Source organism: Syngnathus leptorhynchus, chromosome 1 (genome assembly GCF_054491065.1).
Source record: "Syngnathus leptorhynchus isolate UIUO chromosome 1, UIUO_Slep, whole genome shotgun sequence".
Lineage (NCBI taxonomy): Eukaryota > Metazoa > Chordata > Actinopteri > Syngnathiformes > Syngnathidae > Syngnathus > Syngnathus leptorhynchus.
The window spans coordinates 9,479,843-9,500,343 of record NC_141195.1 but is presented as its reverse complement, the minus strand read 5'-3'; the positions used below and the strand labels follow the sequence as shown (position 1 = coordinate 9,500,343).

At 41.2% G+C, this 20,501-nt stretch overlaps 2 protein-coding genes across 3 annotated transcripts; both read right to left on the bottom strand.

Annotated features, from left to right (window-relative positions):
* Window positions 1-4,800: 4,800 nt before the first annotated feature.
* apeh2 (acylaminoacyl-peptide hydrolase 2) lies at window positions 4,801-11,068 on the bottom strand. Its single transcript, XM_085911613.1, has 21 exons — window positions 10,846-11,068; window positions 9,830-9,962; window positions 9,555-9,630; window positions 9,400-9,475; window positions 9,183-9,274; window positions 8,968-9,102; window positions 8,793-8,884; window positions 8,603-8,640; window positions 8,003-8,124; window positions 7,846-7,906; window positions 7,580-7,674; window positions 7,171-7,222; window positions 6,968-7,071; window positions 6,705-6,837; window positions 6,508-6,591; window positions 6,348-6,428; window positions 6,051-6,139; window positions 5,787-5,980; window positions 5,602-5,704; window positions 5,321-5,427; window positions 4,801-5,128 (listed from the first exon to the last, which is right to left on the bottom strand). The coding sequence occupies exons 1-21, from the start codon at window positions 10,970-10,972 to the stop codon at window positions 5,029-5,031; spliced, it is 2,094 nt and encodes a 697-aa protein (XP_085767739.1). The 5' UTR covers window positions 10,973-11,068; the 3' UTR covers window positions 4,801-5,028.
* A 385-nt stretch (window positions 11,069-11,453) lies between these two features.
* Window positions 11,454-20,437, bottom strand: ifrd2 (interferon-related developmental regulator 2). 2 transcript variants are annotated; one of them, XM_085917260.1, is made up of 13 exons: window positions 19,844-20,437; window positions 18,489-18,545; window positions 17,577-17,693; window positions 17,412-17,496; window positions 17,206-17,330; window positions 16,950-17,107; window positions 16,236-16,289; window positions 15,527-15,705; window positions 15,341-15,449; window positions 14,647-14,781; window positions 14,387-14,515; window positions 13,805-13,897; window positions 11,454-12,821 (listed from the first exon to the last, which is right to left on the bottom strand). In XM_085917260.1, the coding sequence occupies exons 1-13, from the start codon at window positions 19,884-19,886 to the stop codon at window positions 12,741-12,743; spliced, it is 1,365 nt and encodes a 454-aa protein (XP_085773386.1). In that variant the 5' UTR covers window positions 19,887-20,437; the 3' UTR covers window positions 11,454-12,740. The 2 variants fall into 2 exon arrangements, with proteins under 2 accessions (XP_085773386.1, XP_085773392.1); XM_085917266.1 differs by lacking the exon at window positions 18,489-18,545 and having other exon boundaries at window positions 19,844-20,411.
* Window positions 20,438-20,501: the final 64 nt, after the last annotated feature.

Genomic DNA, 20,501 nt, shown 5'->3' with positions numbered 1-20,501 from the left:
AAAGGCTTATGTTGCAAAGAAAAAAGTGATTTTCAGGTACGCAAGGAGAGATGTCAGTGTGAAAGTAGCCCACAAATTCTTCATGGGCGTTGGGGACTTTGCTTGAGGGCTCCTTGACATTAGCCGGGAAACAGACGATAGCAATGATGCAAAAACTGCCATCATTGCCATTTTAGAGTTTGTCTGAAGCAGCACTTGAACCACGACCCTCCAGCTCCAAAGTACAAGTCCTTACAGAAAAGAAACTGCCAATGTATTACCATCTGTCTTTCCAATTGGGCAGCTTTTTGTTTTGTTAGGTGGCTAAAAATTTGGGGTAGATGGCAGTGACTCATAGAACTTCTTGTGCCATTTTATGTTGTCATTGTTATGTTAATTAAACCGCAAGGCTTTTTTTTTTGACACAAGCTGTGGGCTGGTAACAAAGTGGATCTTGTTTGTAAAGGATTGCTTTGACTAGACAAAATCTAGTCAAAGCAACTAAAATGTAAAACAGCGGTTTTCATGAAATGTGAGATGGATGTAGGAACATGTCAAACATTACCCAAAAAGTAAAATTTCAACTGTGATGATAACAGAGACAAACCGTTGTACTAGTACGGTAAAATCCATGTACGATACATGCAATTTATAGATAGTGAAAAAACAAACATTGCTTATGCGCAGCCTATGATAGATTTATGTGTTGTGTTGCATCACACCAGGCCGGAGGAGAGCGAAGGAGAAAATTTGTGTTCATGTATTTGAGTTTAGCCCAGGCATGCTTTATGAAACATATTTGGCTGCGGGTCCACGGCGAAGCCATCGCTCACTGACAAGTTTTCAATGAGTTATGGGCCCGACTCACATGAGACGCTGAAAGATTTGTGTGAAGATGGTAGAGATTTAAACAGCGGCGGCTTTACCATCTCATTTTCTACTGAGGCGGCAAACTATCTTGTCAACTGTATTTCAGCACTGTGGGTTAGTTTATTGCTGATAAATTCCTGCCAACTGAAGCCTTTGGGAAAAATGGTGTAACTTGTTTGTACTCAATGTCTTCTATGATTTTTTTATATGAAATTTCTCTGACATACACATGCAGTCATGAACGCATACAAATGGATCGTGATAGAAATGGTAAAGATGCTAAGACAGCCGATGAATATGTAAAACATGAAAACTTTGAAACAAAACGGACCATAAGTCAGTAGACTGTAGACTAAGGTTTTTCTTAGATTGAGTTTAGAACGTAAATGGAAGTTGTTAACGTGGATGGCAATGCTACACTCTTAGCCTAAAATGCATCATGGGAATAAGCGACAAAGGCCAGATGGAGGCGTGCCAAATGGAGGGTATTAGTGTGTGAACCGAGATGGCTCCCACACTTCCCACAATCCCACAATCCTCTTCATATACATACTGGTAGGTGGTAATGATCCAGCTTGAACATAACAGAGCTTCAACATGCCAAACGTGGGGATATAGAAGTCCTCAGTTAAGGAGTTGCTTTTGTTTGCGTTGGCATTTGAGCAACCTTATTGATTGCAATCAATCGTAGGGCAAAATTTGCATTTTTTGAAAGATGCAAAATGCACAGGATGTGCATGATTTACCTACTTATTAAATAATAAATATTGTTTCATAACTTGTTGTGGGGAAATGTTCTCTACTTAAATCACGCACAAACTTGTACTTTTATGAGGACACACACTCACTCTCTTTACAGTAAAAATGCGTGTCAGTGACAGCGACATGTGTTCTCTTGAACCAAACATGGTATCGGAACACCTGTAAGTGGGTACAGAACGTTCTCCTCCATCACTCATCAAACAAATGTCAACTGATGTGATGTCACACTGTGGGGCTTTCCGGTAACATCTGCTGTTCGGGATGAAAATATAGTCTTTATTTATTTTGGATTTTGTATGAACGCCAACGTGGATACACAGAGTTACTCGTACCTTCTGCAATCTATCGAAAAAGCATTTAATTGTTTTTTTCCTGTCATTATACGTCACTTGCAAAGATAGCTAGGCGCTGGATTAGTTGTCATGATCTCACGGCACACAAAATAAAAAACTCCCCTTTCCAAACTAAAAACAAAGAGTGGTGTCCATGCATGAGAGGAGATCGCACTGTCTAAACTTTCTCCAAAAGTCACTCAATGAAAAAGGAGATGATACAATCCTGCAACCCCCACATGCCCCGAAGACATTGCAGGCCCATCCATGCACTGTGTGTACACACCAAACAAAGCTAAGCGGTGAAATGAAACAAGGCTCAAGGGCAGGAAGAGGGTCTCAAGGGGATCATGGGAAATCGTGACGGCAGCACAGTTTGACATTCATTTTACCTAATTCTGATATACTGTACTTCCTGTTATTTTCAAACACACTCATGAGAACATGTGCTTGGCAGTTGCAGATGTTAGAACTTTGTGGTTGACAATTTGATTAATTTGCCATGCGAATGCTGCTTTTAATATCGGCTTTGCAGGAAATTAACATTTCGATGGTCGGAGGACAGAGAATTGGGCACGGAGCGGCAACATCACATCCAAAGTTCAAATTGAGCATAAACTGTGATTTTTCTTTCACTTTCTTAGAGCTGTGAATTTTCTGTCCTGGATATTGAGGGTGCTATGGCCATGACGACATTGGATAGAAATAATAATAATAATTATTATTATTATTATTAATTATAATAACAACCCGTTGCTGGCCAGATCGATGCTTGTGTACGCAGTAGCCTAAAACAAATGGCTCCTTCACCCAACGGCATAAATAAACAATGATAGGTACCTTACTTTCAATGATGCAAGGAAAGCAACAGGGGACAGGTCAAAGGTTCACCAGGAAAGGTCAGCAAAGCACTCCTAGTTGACAAAGTTCTCCCAGTTGGCAAATGGTCCATTCCAGTGGGCTCCTTCTCTTCTTTGGCAATTTTGTTTCTCCACAAAGGCCTTACCTATTGCGTTAGCTTGTGGTGAACTGCTAAGCAAACTCCATGCACTAGCATTAACCTCTGTATTAGTGACTAATTGCACACATTAATGTCTTCTGCTGAGTAGTTCACTCAACCAACAAATTTTAACCCAGTTAACATTTGCAAAAGCATTCTTGCTGAACACTTTCACCCACTGTGATCAAATTTCCACTTTTCTGAGTGCCTCTCCCTAGTTTGCCTTGTCATCTTCATCTTCTTTATTTGTGTTTAATTGCAGTTGGCAACCAGGTTTTATGGAGCATCGCCATCACCTGACTCATCCTCGATGTCGCAGTCATCCATCTTTTTTCACTTCTCTCAACCCACATTGTGTCTTATCATCCCGAATCTGATTCACACATTCACAACAATAATTATACAACACAAATGTATGATCTTATCCCTCTTTTTTTAATGCACTATTATACAAACACATTCAAGCAGAAAATGTGCATTTTATTCTAACTTTGAACATTTATGCAATTTTTGAACTTATATTCACTTGAAAATATTGTAACATTTTTAATTTGGTGATACCAAACTGGAGCTCGTGGTGCCCCTTGGAACACAGAAGAATAGAGACACCAAGAGGCAGCAAGAACATGAAGTGGGGTAACTGCTGTGGTACTGTCTCATGTGTCCCAAAAACTTGCCACTGACCTATGGGCAAATGTAAAATTTCTTCCACGTGTTCCATTGGAGAAAAATTTGGTTTTCACTCACAATATGTTGCTATTAGAACAACACTGTCACCTGCGTGGCCAACTATTTATTGTTCTGTACTTTTCTTCCTCTGCAGCCACTCACAAACAGGAAGCAGCAGAACAATCCAACACCAAGCGGTCCTTTGTCCCCTCATGTCCAAAATCACACATGCAGTCTTTCCTGCCTTTGTCCGCCTCCTACATGCGGCGAGAGCGAGCGCCTCATCCCGGCTTGGGAACAATGCCTCGTCTCAGCCTCTCGGCCCACACAGCCGAATACCACGGAAGGCCGCGCTGAACGTCTCCCTCTGTCCGTCACCATTGAGTCACTTCTCCTTTCCTTCGGCTACTTCGTCAGCACTGTCTCCATCCCGGCCGTCCCACCCGTCTTCCGAAGTAGTGACATCACCCGCCCCCACGTGACGGTGACCTCATGAGGCCGCAGCTGCGGTCGAGGCCGCATAACGCGTGTCGGTGACACGGCCGGTGCGTCGAGAGGGAATGTCTGGAAGATAGATTTCATTGTGTGCCGTTGACAATTTCTCTTGTTTCCAGTAAAGGAAGAATCCAAGAATGCAAAGTCAGGGGAATTGCTCGAGGCCACAATCACAGTCGTGACCACAATGCTTGATCCAACAAATCATGCATTGCTTCCCATCCAGTTACGGATTTTTTTTAAAAAAACTCTTTTTTTCATTTGGGTCATCAAGGGTTAGACGGGGGTCTACCGGCCCCCTTTCATTTTTTTTTTTTACTACCTGGCTACGACGCACTTTTGAGTCTCAAGTTGAGAATTGCTGCATGACAACTCGGGAAACCAAACCCTTTGAGTCATCCATCTCACCATCAAGCTTCTGTTTTGTCACTTCATCTTACACTTGCTCGTATGATGCGCACTTGCATAAATAACACATTCATTTCATTCAAGCGATCCAGCATGCAGTCAGAAAGAGTTGCGATTACAAAGTAGGACAACTCAGCAAGATGGCGTTATGCTGCTCTCTGCTAGACGTTGTAGAAACTACACTTCTATGGCGTTCTAGAAAATGAGTCCTCAGACGTGGGGGAACTTTTGAGCAATCATGCAGCATTGAGATTTAAAAAAACAAAAGGCATGTGAAATGATTGATTTGGTTGAGTCATTTTATTTGATAACAGAAAACCTCTAAAACCTATGCAACAAAATTGCCTGGAAATCCAGACTCATCGTTGTAACATCGTTTCAATCGCTGCGGTAATTAGATTTAGCGTTAATGAAACAAGTTAACACATTTACTAACACCATTGATGTAAAACGCAGTTGCTCCCATCACTGGGCATGATAAGGACCATGACTATGTCTGATTACATGTATGTATTAGAGGTACTGGTGCAGCCACAGCGCTACGTTGACAAAGCACTGGGCCTGTGTGTCCACTCTGGACAGGGAGTGTCCATCTTCTGCAAACCACAATAACCTGAAAAGACAATGACAGCAATGATGGCCACTCAACACCAAAGCATCAGTGAGAGTGAGCGAGAGATGAGATGATAACACTTGTTCTATTTTCATTCTTAACGCCGAGGCTCTTCATATTAAAAGCCTTTCAAGAACATTCAATGGACTCAGAGTGACATGGTGCAATGTGATGTGATATTCACTGTTGTACCTGACAGGTGACGCCCGACTCTTGAGCAACTTATAGAGCTCCAGACCTTGATAAGGAGACACCCGTCTGTCTTTGCCTCCCAGCATCAAAAGCACCGGAGCCTTGATCTATATCAAATAAGACACATTCTTGTTTAGGGTTCAGGATGGGGTAGAGAGTTCTAGGCTTACAGTTAGGGCAACATCTAAGTTTAGAGCAATTTAGCCAGGTGCGGGGTAAGCGTTGACGTATGGCAGCGACTCCACATTCAACCAGGAAACAATGTCTTTATCGCCACTGACCTGTGCAGCATGTATGATAGGTGACTGCTCCAACATGGCAGCCAAGGTTCTTGCAGAGGGTGTCTGGTTGTATGAGTAGTGTGAGCCCACACAGGTATAACGCCTGGCGAGGACAAAGAACGGAGGGACAGTGTAACAGCTCAACTGCTGAAAGCTGGAGAGCCAGAGTAAACAACCAGTCTCACCAGTCCACGATGTCACTGGTGCCTAGCAAGGTGGCTGCGTTGATGACGGGGTTCCTGGCTACACAAGCTCTGTAGAACTCGGGGTACTGCGCCACTAGGTGACAAGACAGGAAGCCGCCGTGGGAACCCCCGATTACAGCCACACGATTGGGGTCAAGAGTCGTGTGACTGTGCAATGCTGCAAGCACAGCTCTCTAGGCAAAACACAGCAGGTAGCTAGGTGGGTGGTTACAATAGGTAGGTTAGATTAGGTAGGTAAGATACCTGGACGTCTTTAACATCTTGGCTTCCAATGTGACCGATGAGGGATAGAATGTTGTCCTGGCCAAAGCCTGTCGAGCCGCGGTAGTTTACTATGAATGAAGAAGCAGAAAATGTCTTAAAGGATCTTTCTTAAAACCAAGAGCACTCTGAGAAGATACGTCTACAATACAACAAGCTTACAAATATTTATCAGTTAATAAGGTTCGAGCAAGAACGACTACCATGTAGGTGTGAGTCGCAGGAAAAAAAAGTTCGAATTGAACAAAAATGATGCAGCATTGCTCAGCGCGGCCTCACCCATGAGCACAGCAAAGCCGAGAGAGACGAGACCAGCAGTGGTGGTGTTCCATTCTGCGGCAAACTGGGAGTTTGGCCCACCTGTGTGAGATATCATGCCTTAAACCACCAGACGTAGCTTTTTGGACAGCTTGCTGGTGATCAGAATAAATATTCCTACCGTGGATAAAGACCACGAGCGGTGTCCGGGCTTCATGGAGCAGACTGCATGGTTTAACCAGGACCGCTCCAAACTTTAAGCCAGCTACAGACAAAAATTGGGAAAAGTACAAAATGTGAAGAAGCCCCTACCTCCACCACACGTCAAAAAGAAAAAAACACATTTTCAATGCATTTGTATGCATGTGTGGATCTCACGATAGTTTATGTTGTCTTCTTCTGGTAGAGGTTCAACTTCTAGAACAGTCCACTGGAAGTCAAAGCTCATGATGGGCTCTTGGAGGAGGTGCCAGGTCACAGCTTCACCTAATGAAGGGAGGAATCCAACCAGCTACACACACACACACACACACACACACACACACACACACACACACACACACACACACACACACACACACACAAAACAAAAGTTCAAATATATTGTGCAGGTGCACCTCATGATGTGTGCATGTGCTAACCATGCTTGGTGGTGTGTTGGCGCTTGAGCAACACACAACCATCAGATCATTCTGGATGGTCAGTAGCTTCCAGCTGCCATATTTGTTGTTGACATCAGATAGGCCTAAAATAGGCACAGCAGAGAAAAATAATTGTGAGACTAGATGCCACTTGAACCACAGAGTGTCAATTCAGCCTTGCCGTCTGGAGGGAGGACTTTTACCACGAGAGAGGCAGAAGACTTTCTTTGACCCTCTGTCCACCATGAAGAGATCCTGAAAGACGAGTTGATCGATGATGTCATGAAGTAGACAGACAATAAACTAAAGCTAAAGGCTAAATTCCAGAGCAGAAAAGAGAGAAAATAAATAAACTAAAAACCAAGTGGAAGGAGAACACAATCAAAAATTCGAAAGCTTCAATGTGCACGAAATAGATTTTTAAAATTGAACAGAGCTAAAACACATGAAGACTAAATGACGTTTTGGAAACTTAAACCAAAGTTAAGATGAGCCAAGATTGTGACTCTCCTGGGCTCACATAATTGTGAAGCAGCAAGGGTTAAAGCTGAAGGAAAAAGTTTCATTTTATAGTTTAAACTTTACGGTAATGTTATTGACACATATGCGTACCTTGCGGTTCTGACAGGCGCTTGTGAACACAACTTTGTGACCATCTGCAGACCAACAGCTGGAGGGCAAGGCTTCATAAATGCCAGCAAAGCCATCTGGAGCATAATCATATTTCCAAATGTGGATTGAGAGATTTGATACACTGTCATGTAAATATCATACAGCGATTTTAATGTTGAGAAATGAAACTGAGCCAAATTATATGAACTCAATTAATTAAGGATACATTATGCAATATTGTAAGGAATTGCTAGAATGCCACTTACCACTCTGAGGCCTATGCACAACATCCAACAGACTGGACGTCTTCCTACTGTTGAGGTCCAACTGTGAAAGATCAAGTTATGGTCGATGGTTGACCAGGCATAAAGTATGTCGCCCCCCCCCCCACACACACACAAACTCAAAATAATAAACAGGTACCTGCTGCATACTGAGGCACTGACTGTGGGGCCCAAAAACCAGGCCCTGCAGGTAGATCAGTGTGGACCCATCTGGACTCAGTCTGGGACAGAACACCGCTAGATTTTCCCCCGTCAAGCGCTCTGTTTTACAAATGTACATTTTGGAGAATCTGAAATGTGAGACTATATACAGTGCTTTAAAAAAGTCTTCTCAGTGAAGGCCTGGTGATCCAACTCAAATTTGGGTAGATAAAAAGGTTCATTCAGTTTGAACTGTCATTCCTGTTCAAAAGGTATCGGAGAAAGTGATATTTTTTACTGAAATCAGTATTTATTACTGAAATTTTGTTAAATACTTGCAAATCTAAAACCAATAGTTTTCGTGGCACCCCCCCCAAAAAAGGCATATTTGCTGCACCACTGTCAAAGAGAGCAAACCACGTTTAACACTTTGGGGATCGGTCACTGAATTGAAAAAATAACAGACCCATATGAGAATTGACCGATAGTGGACAGATTTGTAAAAGAATATGACATTTAGCAACTTAGTAAAAGGTAGATTTCCTGTCCGACAGTGATGATATATCTGCAAAGTGAAATTGTGACATAATTGACTCACCGCATTGACCATCCATGTTGAGCTGGAACAAAGCTGACCTGTGAAAGTCAAGATAGTCCCAACAGTGTATCGTATATAGAGATTATGAAGTGTGCACATTCTAAACAATAATCTAATTAAAAAAAATGTAATTTTTGTTTTTCTACTAGATCAAAGGTTTGCAACATCAACGTGTAACATCTGTCCTAACCTGCGATTGGAGCAAAATTTGAGTCCCAATCTGAAGGGTTCATGGTACCAACCAATAAAAAACAATGATTGGCTTCCTGGGGCCCAGCAAGCCTAGATGAGATGAAAACACACACGTATAGTCAACGCACAAAATAGCACACAAAGTAATACTGGTGAGAGGACCCAGCGCTCACCTGTCCTGGTGAGATGTCAGCGGGAACACCCGGCAACACATCCAATGATCCATTGTGCAGGTTGACCACACAAATAACTGGAGTGCTCTTGTTGGTCAGAGTCTCACCCCAGTCCTCACGGTATACACTCCTGTCCTGTTTGTGCAAATGTAAAATGGGATTAAATATTTTATCCATGTGTGTATGGGTGTGTGTCAAATGATGATGATGATGACCCATGATGACTCCTCTTCTGTGTTCTTGGTCTTCTCAGCTACGTAGAGAAGTCTGCTCTCACACTCTGACCATGACAGGCCTCCAAACTGAGCTGAGAGCACACAACAAAATAACACACCTACGATGCAACGATGCCATTATCAAACTCAAATAAAAAGGACTCTACAGATAATACTTCAAGAAAAATCCATCCATTTTCTCTGGCATCTGTCTCACCATCATCGTACACGCCGCCATGTTTGTTGAGGGCAGTCAGGTTGAGGCATTTCCTAAGACCATGATGGTCCCAAATCTACAAAATTGCAAACAGTGTTAACACACTCCTGGTTCAATGAACATAATGCTCAGAGAAGTCCATTTGACCTGCTCACCTCCAGCAGCTGGTGACCACCCGTATCTCGGACCACTGCTCTCAATCCACCAATGGGCGAAAGAGCACTAAGCAATCTACAAGGGGAGAAATCCACATTCTTCATTGGAGTAGAAATGACTATTTTACTCATAAAAGAAGGAAATAAAAGTTAACCTCTGTGTGAAAAAGTGAGATTACTTTCCACATTTGGCCTATTTTTAATGATTACAGCCGACTGGCCCATTGGTCATCTACTACAGAAGCGTGTGCGTGCTCGTATGTGTCTGTACTTACTCTCCAGACACAGGTATACATGGTCCTGGCGGTAGGGCTGTCCTAATCTCCTGGTCTTTGGGAGCTGAGATCAGAGTCCATTGTTGCGAGTAACAAAGTCTGGATGCTCTCACCGCATCAATCTGACTCCACCCTGAAAATGTATGCCAAGATATTAGTACACCTGACCAGAAGGGAAAAGTGAATAAAATATTTCTGGAAAGGCTTTCTACAAAATTTAGGAGCAATGTGGATGTCATTCCAGGGGCTTCTCGGTTTGTGACCATGTTCCAGTTATAGCAGTGACGTAACAAACATATTGGAAGGTGCCATAGGAGAGCTGTTTGATGTGCTCTTAAAATAAAACATTAAAATGTTATCCCAAAAGTCAGATTTCCAAGGCCATCACATTCATATGGATGCTGTATTCTCACGTCACTACATAATCCCAATACATTCACAGTATAATAACTGCACATTTTAATAACAAATTTGAAATTAAACTGAATGCAACCTCTTCTAAGAATCTTCTAAGAACAACCTTGTGAATATCACGTGACCATGATTGGTTGTTACCAGCGACCTGAACAACTGAGAAGTCATTTTCAATCGACAGCAAGAGGCAAAATGTTTCTTTACAGTCACACTCACACACATGCGGGAATCGAACTCATAATACCTGCTCACAAAACAGACGAGGGTACTGCTACACCGCAAGTGTCAAATTAAGGCCCGGGGGCCAGATACGGCCCGTCACATCATTTTATGTGGCCCGCAAAGACAACTTGTGCATCCAATTCATGTGTCATTACTACAATTCCAAATGGTCCTCACTTTTAAAAATCATCTTTTTGAATATATTTGAACCGTTTTTAATAGTATGATTTGAGAAAGAGTTTGTTTTGTAGCTATAATATTGATCACAATCCAATTTATAGACTACTGGGGGAGCATAAAATGGAAAGAAACTTTTGACTTCTTTGCGTTTTTATTTGTAACCTCCGTTAAAACTCAATGCCTGTTGTGGATGAATGTACCTGCATTCACTGTGATAAGACGATTGTCTCCTTGCAGTTGTTCCCGCACGTCAGCGGACACCGGCGTGGCGAGACAGCTGACTTCGCCGTACACCTTTGTAAAGTGTCTGGCCTGCATGGACTCCATATGTGGGACTGGCTGCAAACTTTACACTAAACAACAAATGAAAAATGGTTCCCGTTAACACTCGTCGAGCGCATTTGTGCACTGGCGTATCCTCGTACACACCATCTGCAGCTCAATGTATACTCGACGAGTGGATCGTACCACTCTTCTCCATTCTGAGGGGTGTGGAGCGAAGGGATGTAGAAAATGAATGTGTACGGAGTCATTGTTTTATTAACATATATATTGTTGGAATATTCAAAACGCTTTTGCTACACGAGAGTTATGTAAGGGGAAGGGTATTAGACTCGATGAGTTATTGAGTCATTTGAACGAATGGTTTGTGAAGCCAAGTGATTTGTCATATTTTTGGACATTTCCTATAGTGTTCTCCAGGGGTCAGTGTTGGGCCTCAAATTATGAAATCAAATATTTTTGTATGTGTAATTTCTGCCAAGAGTGGAATGTTATGAGATTGAAAATTAAACAGTCAACGCTCAAGACACTCCTTTAATGATTCAAGTAACACCCACCTGCAATAAAATAGACAAAACTGCAACATAATAATGTCATCTTCCCTAAACTGTAAAAAGTATTCCTGTTATACTTTAGTACAATTTGAAGTACAAATAGCAACAACCGGATAATTAAGGGTTTTTCCCCTTTTCAAAAAATTCCTCCGAAACGCCAATGAGGCATAATGTTTGCCAATGATTATTCTAACTCATAAAGCACACTAATACGATCAACACACCCACTCTCGTTTGAGTCGCAATGTTTGGAGAGTGTGGATTTGACAAAGTTATCCTATTAGATACATAATGTATAAACAGCTACCACAGGTCAGCATTGTTATTAGCACCTTGCAAAACCGCAACATAAAATAGGCTCAAGATAAAATGCCTCAGAATTTTCCTTCCATGAAAAATATACAGTGGATCTGGTACATATTCACACAACTTCAAACCACATTTTGTTACATTACATCTTCTTCCAAAATGCAAGGCCCCAATTGTCCTCGACTGGACCAGATAGCACCGTTTAATTTCTGAAGAGATCACAAAATGGCTGTTGCCAAATTGCAGCAAGTACTGGGCAAGAGGTATGAGGATTCACATGATGTCCTACATATGTGTGTTTTGACTAAATGTTTTTCTTCAATTGTAGAACGCTTTTCTACCTGTTAAGGAACTCAAAGCGCTTCACACCGACTTCCTTATTTAGCTCCTGATGACACAGCACCAGGAGCAACTGGGGCTTCAGTATCTTGTTCAAGGATACTTTGGCATGGTCACAACGGTCAGAGATCAAACCCCCAACCTCTGGATTAGGAGTTATGCGGGGTGTTGCATGTGTAGAAATAAGTTAGAAAAGTATTTTTTTGCATTTTAGAATCAGGTTGTAAAAATATTGAAAGAGTTTAGCATTTTGAATATTTTCAGAATGAACTGTAAATGCTTCTATTAATTTATTGACATAATAAAGCATCTTATAACCACTATTGTTCTTCTGAGTCATAAAGCATTTTGCATCAGTTAAACCTTTGTTACATGACACTAATAGTTAACACATATTAAATTATCGTCTTTAAAAATTATTCCTCTGCATCATAAGCAAAATATGTTTTTCCCATAATGGTAGCCCGAGCTTGAGTGCAAGCCATCTAGAATCTGAAAGATGTATCCACAGGTAAAATGTTTTGAGTCCAAATAGTCATTAATTCATTATGCCTCTGCGAGGCTGGCTTGAAGGCAGTCGATTGGTGTCAAGCTTTTTTTTTTTATCATCTTCACATGATGTCGGCTCGTTTGTCCCGCACTTTGTTCCTCTGCTTCGTCCTGGCCTTGAAGGCAGCCGAGTTGAAAAGATGCTGGTGACGGAAATGATGAATTAGGCTACAGTAGAGTACATGCAATAAGTAACAATATTACATCATCAATACAAAGATGAATATATAACGTTTGTTCTTTCTTCCTTTAATGATTTAAAGGACTGCAATTATTTTGCTTACCTACTTAAGGAAAACTTCTATTGAACAAAATAACAGTTTCAGTAAAAAATAAAAAATAAATAAATAATAAATGAATAAATAATAAATAAATAAAATAGTCGTGCCAAAACCTCAGATTGGTACGGAAGAGGATTAGGGCCAGTGAAGAAAAAAAAAACGAGGGGTGACAGGATTTTGACTTTTTTTCTCAGAAGTCAGAATTCCGACTTTAAAGTCAGAATTCTGAGAAAAAGTCAAAAATTGGGAATTCTGACTTTAAAGTCAGAATTCTGACTTTATTCTAAGAATTCTGACTTTAAATTCAGAATTCTGACACTGAGTTTAAAGTCAGAATTCCGACTTTAAAGTCAGAATTCTGAGAATAAAGTCAGAATTCCGACTTTAAAGTCAGAATTCTGAGAATAAAGTCAGAATTCGGAGAAAAAGTCAGAATTCGGAGAAAAAGTCAGAAATTGGGAATTCTTATTATTGGTTATTTTGGTCTATAAAATGCCTTATAGCCATATATCTTGTCACGCAATCCCTTATTTTAGAGAGCATCCAATGTAGGTATAGTCGGAATTCTGGCTTTAAAGTCAGAATTTTGAGAAAAAAAGTCAAAATCCTGTCACCCATCGTTTTTTTTTTTCTTCACTGGCCCTAATCCTCTTCCGTAGATTGGCACACTTCCGCAATTTAACTCATTTTCACTCATTTCCTCCACAGAAGGGGCAGTCTCAACATGGGAAAGCAGGGTGTTAGGCTGAAGATATTGTGGTGAAGATGCGTGGCTAGACATTCAAATCTTCGGATGATCAGAATCCATAGAACATGACCCCTGAGGCCAGAAGTATGGCATTTACCTTCTCCAATCGTGAAATCTTGTTGGCTTTGACGGTTGCGTCAAGGATGATGGGAGGGCCAAGACCAATGATGTCTCTTAGAAGTGGATTGAACTGCAGCCAGACAAAAGAAAAAACCCCAAATCCTTTATGAGAGTTGCTGTTCCCAACTTCAAACATTTACTTTCACAGTCACTGAAGATAATAGGTGTAAAGTGTTTCCTCACAAAATCGCGATTGGGTTTTTGTCTGTGACATTTTTGGACCTGTGAAGGTGAAGTATCACGTATAAGGATGTGTGGACATCCTGTTATGTTCCATTTCACATGCACGGAACTCAACAGGTAGACCGCAATCAAGTCCGTGTTGAAGCAAACAAAAATCAAAAAGTAGACCTTCCTTTATGACATGAGTATTGAATACTACAATCAAGATTGTAATACTTTTAAGACAATTTTGCCACAATCGGGACAGTGTAGGAGAACATTATTTCATGCTTTTGCGAATTGTATAAACATTTTTTTTTCCTGAGCACAAATGAATTGTAATTGAATTATTTGTAAAAAAAAAAAATCTGTTGTTTTCTTTTAAGCGCTTGCTGACCTGCAGATGGTGCCTAACACCAGACTCGAGGATCTCTTTGAAAGCATCATAGATTCTTCGCCTCATCCAGCTGTCGACGTACATGCTCTCGACTCCAAAACTGATCTTCTCTTCTGTGACGTCCTCGTTCTGAAGGAGACATAACAGGATCTCTTAAGCGCCACAAACCAGAATAACATTAAATAGTTGAAGTTTTCAACAAAATAAAAAAGGATAAATAATTTAAACAAGAAGACTCAAAGTTGGCAGCTAAAGCCCACCTCGATGTAGTGTAGAACCTCTCTGAAGATAGAGCGCTGTTTCCTCCTGTCGTTCTTGGCGCGATGCTTGTGGCTGTCAGTCGCTAAACTCTTCAGACTTTCACACAGACTTTCAACATCCTCCACCTCAAAGTCCTGCATACAAAAAAGAAAAACTGGCTCATACAACCTTTCCAGCACACTAAATTCCATATTTTGAAATGTTCGCATTTTAGTAGTTCATATCAAGAGATTGTTCTGAGATCAAAAAATTATCAAAACACCGTGAGGCCACCAAACTGAAAAAATTGGATGTACAGCATTCCCTCATTACAGTACAAGCTTCAATAGGAGAATTTCCGCCAAGTCGAGATTGACTTTTTTTGTGGAGATGGTACTTGTTACCTTTACAAATGCAGTGGCTGATTAAAGGCAGCATTCCTAAATGTTGAGACAGCAGACAAGGAGGGCGAATGTTTATGAATAACTACATCCAAAGTTGTGTGTTATAAGTAGGTGCTTTCAAGCTTAACATGTTGCCAAGACCACCTTGCCTCCCTTGCCTACTGTTTGAGGAAAAAAAAAAGTCAAACACAGCCACAACTCAACCAAAGTTGGGAAGCACTAGCTTAATCGACAGGATCAGAGTGTGTGTGTGTGTGTGTGTGTGTGTGTGTGTGTGTGTGTGTGTGTGTGTGTGTGTGTGTTTATGTACCTCATCTATCTCGCGTCCGAGCTCAACCAGCAGGGCAATGGTTTCCCCAACAGTGATCCTATAATTGACGTCACTACTTAGCAGACAAGCTTGCAGCTTGGGGAGGTGGCTGCAACAGATCACAAATTTGTGATTTCAAAAATCAAATTATAAAAACACGAATTCATAGATAAAGCCTTGACTCACAGGTGCAGCAAGACTAAGAGTTTGGATGCCGGACACATGGTGACCAGCAAGGACCAGGCCTGCATGGCAGCGCTATGGAGACCTGGGCCGCCAGGTTTGGGTGTGGGCAGCACTCCCTCTTTGTTGGGGTAGGAAGACATGAACACGCTCTCCAGGAGGGACAATGACTTGATCAAGTCCTGACAGGGTTCAAAATGAAACAAGGAAAAGAAATGTTGGTGTGTACTGAACAAAACATGCATTCCCATCAGTTCACCCAGTTATAAAACACAGAAGCATATTTTATTGTGTGTTGTCTTTTTTTGTATTATTGTGTTATTTTTAGACTCATACAAGGGATGCACAGTTTACAACAAAGCTCTTTTCCTACAACAGGAATAAAGCTGGAAAGTGCCATATTCCAACACCATGCAATTGTAAAGTCATCATTTCTGAAAATATTGGAAAGGAAAACACTACTAGGGCATAAATGTAAAACAATTGAAAAATTACAGTTCACAGCAGTAAGGATTGTCGATGCTGTGCAAACTGCCAGTAGTTGGCATCGGTAACCTCAAAAACAATTTATGAATTATAAGCATAGTAAACCGAGGGCTCCCTCTAATTGACTACCTGGAAGTCCAGCAATAGAGCCAATAGGTCAAGTGGAGCTTCATTTTTTTTTTTTTTTTTTTTTTTGCCCCAACCTTTTAAACAAAGCCGTTCTCACCTCTCCATCTTCAGCGGAAGAGACATAGCAACACATCCCCAAAGCTCTGGCACACTGATGGGGAGGGACACAAGCAAAGACAAACAGATGTTGAAGTAGATGACAGTGAAGGTGAAAAACTAGCCACGATTCTTTCATTGCTTTGTTTCTCTAGTTAGCTGGACAACACAAGTAAATACAAATACAAGGTCACACGTGTCTTTTGAATTTCCCATGAATTTGAAAGTTTATAATTAATCAGATAGTATTGTCATTCTAAACAATTTAAGTATATTTCATGAGGTCTTATATGCATGAAGTTAACTTTGGAGGTTGTTGTTTACAATTAATAATGTCAAAACATCTACAAAGAGTTGAAGAGTTTCTATTTTTTGTATGAAAAACACACTGGGCCGTCTATTTGGTTTTCCTTGTTTGTTTACATTTCTTTTAGTAATTGGATTCAATTCAAATTCATTCCGGATTCAGGGTCTACTTCAGATAAAAACACACACACACAAAAAAAGAAACAGTTATATATTAAGAAAACAGGCATACTAGCGTTTCCACTTGTTTGACTGGTCGCGGATATCACTGATTCCGAAATTTGACGGTGACACAGTCATTTGTAATATCGTGATAGTACCAATAATTGTGATATTTTGATCAACTAAAATGTTCATTTGGTTTTGACTCTAATGTGAACCAAGTGAGCGGCTTCCCGTGTTTACTGACACTCTGGCGTGCTGCCATAGCGGCCGTGTTGTCAATCAAGATGCTGGTGAGAACGGGGCGCAGCACGTTGAAGCCCTCCATTGCCTCATCTCCTCCCCCCAACTGGATGCAGAGCAGGGCGAAGACGGTCGCCGCGGCAGCTCGTTCCTCTGCGCTGCCTGGCCACGTGGCGGGAAAATGGCAGAAAACATGATTAATGTCAAAGTGCGTATTTGTAAGAACCCTAAGTGGTAAAATGAGTAAGAGCAAGAATGACCTTTTTTAAGGCTTCTCTCCAAGCAGTCGCTGACTGTGAAGCGTCTCTCTGTGAGGAACTCGTACAACACTTTGGATGAGAAGGCCAGCCGCAACGACTCGAGGGCTGAGAGTCGAGTCTTTGCACTGAAAGAGAGCAGAGAGGAAAAGGTTTTTGAGGGACATGCCGCTATTGTGGATTTTCATCACATGAAACAGGAGCCTCACCTCTTGTCCGTGAGGTTGTCAATGCATTGTTTCAGTTTATCTTCCGTTTCTTCTTGGGCAGTTAGCTCGTCAACCTGCTCTCCTCCTTTAATGAAAGGGGAATTATTCCTTTTACCCAAGACAAAGGTACAAAAAAACTTCCCACTAATTGTGAATCAAGCCAACCTGTGCCCTCTTCCAGCACGGAGGTGCTTTCACTGGCACTGCTGTAGTGGCTGAGAACGTCCGACATCAGCTCGTCGTCACTGGCTCCCGAATCTGCCTTCGCTCCATTTTTGAGACCTAACGGGCAACACGAGAATAGGAATATTAAGATAGGCTCTCAAAAAATTTGGTTGGAACTTCACTGGGAGACCAACTGTTAATATTTAGTATTTTGTAGCACATTTATTTGCGTTCAGATGTATTTTCACATATTTGTCCATAATATTGCATTTAAATCAATAATGGAGATGGCACCTAAGTTTGGAGCTACACAATCATTGTAATATTTAGCAGGGTGAAGGTTAGTAAATAAAGAAAGCAGACTGACAACATAAAACACAGAGGCAAGTCAACTTTGCTCAGCTGTTTTTCCCCACTATGCAACTCAGTGCGGCTTACGTGCTGTGTGTGTGTGTGTATGTATGTGTGTGTGCGTGTGTGTGCTAGCCCTCAAATTACTGCTGGATCAGGACTTTCTACTGTTAGCCCATTGGTGTGGCTTCCATGTGCACAATCCTCAATGCTATGTTGCAGGTCATCGAGGTCAGGCAAAGTAATTCAGAGGTCAATAGATTGTGTGGAGTCAAGTACAGTGTAACCTTTTTGAGGGGGTGAAGCTGTGCTGTGTTGGCATTGCCACTGCAACACTGGGTGGGGCCATTAATACATTTGATAGCTATAATCGTTCTTCGTGGCTTCTGTAGTTCAAAGTGTGCCCTTGCTAGCATGCACTGCTTGCACTAACATAGAAACTTGTTTTAGTTGGTGACTGTCTAACCAAAATGTGACATTTTATTATTTCCTGCTAAGAAAGTGGTGCTCAAGAGACAAAAGTTCTGATGACGCAGTGGGGCCAAGGGTCACAGGAGTTACCTTTCAGTGAGGCTTTAGCCGTCAACTGTAGCTGTAGAACCTCCTGACGAAGAGATCCTGGAGATGATGTATGGGTGTAAGAATGAATGAAGTAAATATAGGATGTGTTGGTGGGAGAATATAGAAATGGAATGCCCAAGAAAAGGGTGTAAAAGAATGACCGGGAAGAAAACATTAAATGTGATATATATATATATTTTTTTTTTAATATACTCTATGAGGTCTTCAGTCATTACTATAGCCAGGTCTGTCTGACAACCATTCATTTTGAAAACATCAATACAAAAATAAAAAAGCTGATAAATCCAATGGGTATTCCAGCTTCCTTCCACATGCCAAAAGCTTCACATTTGATTCTTGAAATTGTCGAACGCTGCGGGCACAAGTGTCAATACTAGAAGCTGCCTTACAGTATGGATGAAAACTCAACATGTGCATGCCATAAAGCCACACCAGTGCACAAAAAAATGAGATCACACGTGACAGCACAGGCACTCAGAACACATGTGACTAAGTTAGACTAACACGTGGGACCTTTGCACGCTGCTGTCACTCAAATGGTTGAAATAAAACCAGGTTTTCCATAGGCGTGCACAAGTATATTTAGAATACTATTTCCAGCAGTGGGAAGTTATAAAGTACAAATACTGTATGGCAGTTATACACAGTTATAACTAGTTATGTACAGGTTTACTTACTGTACTTGTATTTTCTTGGTTTGAAAATATATTTCTGAAATTTCAATTTCTGAATTTGTTGAACTAAGTGGGTTACTTTTTTTCCAGATGATGTGATGGGGGGGAAAATGCACATAGGCAAACTGTCAAATGCATTGAGATGTTGGGATATTATAGGGAGGAAAAAGTGTCAACAGTAACATAAGCAAGATATTCCCCACGTGAAGAGAATTGTTTGTTTTAGCCCCAAGTTTGCTAAGTTTCATGGCACATCTGTTGTCTTATACCAGTCGGACAGCCATTATCTCAAGAATTTAAAAAAAGTTATCAAAACAGACATTGTAAGAATCAATTTCTATCCTTGCACTTGCGTGTTTTCCTTTGCTCTAAAAGCTTTTGTTTGTGTTTTTATGCAAATATCTCGACTTTTTTGCCATCTCTGAGTCTAAATTTTAAAAAAATGAAGTTGACGTACAAACACATGACAACGTCAGTGCAAAAACATTTTGAAGACTAATTGGAAGGAGTAATTTGGCTCAAATTAACATTACGTCAAACCATGTGGCAATGACAATTTCCACCATAAAGTCATTTTATTAACACTGTCATGCACTCACAACTCAGTTAGTAGCTACCTGTGGGAAAGATGGATTATACTATTGTTGTGAGCACACTTACCGGCTTTTGTAGAGCCCCGTTTCCCTTTTTTACTTCGCGGCATGGCGAGCAGCAGATTTAGCCGGGCGAGGCTAACTAACGTCTGCTTTCAAATTGTCCGATTTAAAATCTCTCAGCTTTAAAATCGGCGTGGAGACATCTGGGGTTGTTTCCACGATGACAATTCAAAATAAAAACGATGAACTCTCTGACACTATTCTTGTGAAGAGTTGGCTAAAACTGACTGGCCAAAAACCGACCAACTCGCTAACTTCCACCCGGGAATATAATCTTGCCCACAGGTGACAAACCCACTCGCCTTCACGATTGTTATCGGTGTATTATCTATGTTTGTCGCCAGGTATTCTATACGTAACACCGGGTTGGCGCAGGGAGCATTTGTCAAAGAGTTTGGGAAGGAGTTTGAAGCACGCTGCAGTTGCGAAGTCCACCATCTTCCTTTCCTCTCACAGCAGAGAGCACGCCGGCTATCGGGGTTGCCAGGTTAGCTTGGTCAAGGATGCCAGCTCCAAGTCACCGATCCCCCTTTCCGTTAATAGTTTGAGTAAAAAGACAGAGTCCCTCTTTCAGTAATGGCTAATAATCATAGAGGGATTTGCATATTTATTTAATAATAATAAAAAAAAGACTATGTAGTGGTCTTGCCAGAAAAATGAAA

Excerpts from the sequence above, each read along its gene's own strand:
- apeh2 (XM_085911613.1), bottom strand. The coding sequence starts at position 10,972 with ATGGAGTCCATGCAGGCCAGACACTTTACAAAGGTGTACGGCGAAGTC. Across the intron at positions 7,223-7,579 it reads GCGCCTGTCAGAACCGCAAG|GATCTCTTCATGGTGGACAG; the intron begins GTACGCATATGT and ends CTCGTCTTTCAG. Across the intron at positions 6,140-6,347 it reads CGGCTTTGCTGTGCTCATGG|TAAACTACCGCGGCTCGACA; the intron begins GTGAGGCCGCGC and ends CTTCATTCATAG.
- ifrd2 (XM_085917260.1), bottom strand. The coding sequence starts at position 19,886 with ATGCCGCGAAGTAAAAAAGGGAAACGGGGCTCTACAAAAGCCG. Across the intron at positions 17,108-17,205 it reads GGAGAGAAGCCTTAAAAAAG|GCAGCGCAGAGGAACGAGCT; the intron begins GTCATTCTTGCT and ends CCACGTGGCCAG. Across the intron at positions 15,450-15,526 it reads CTCTTAGTCTTGCTGCACCT|CCACCTCCCCAAGCTGCAAG; the intron begins GTGAGTCAAGGC and ends GATCTGTTGCAG.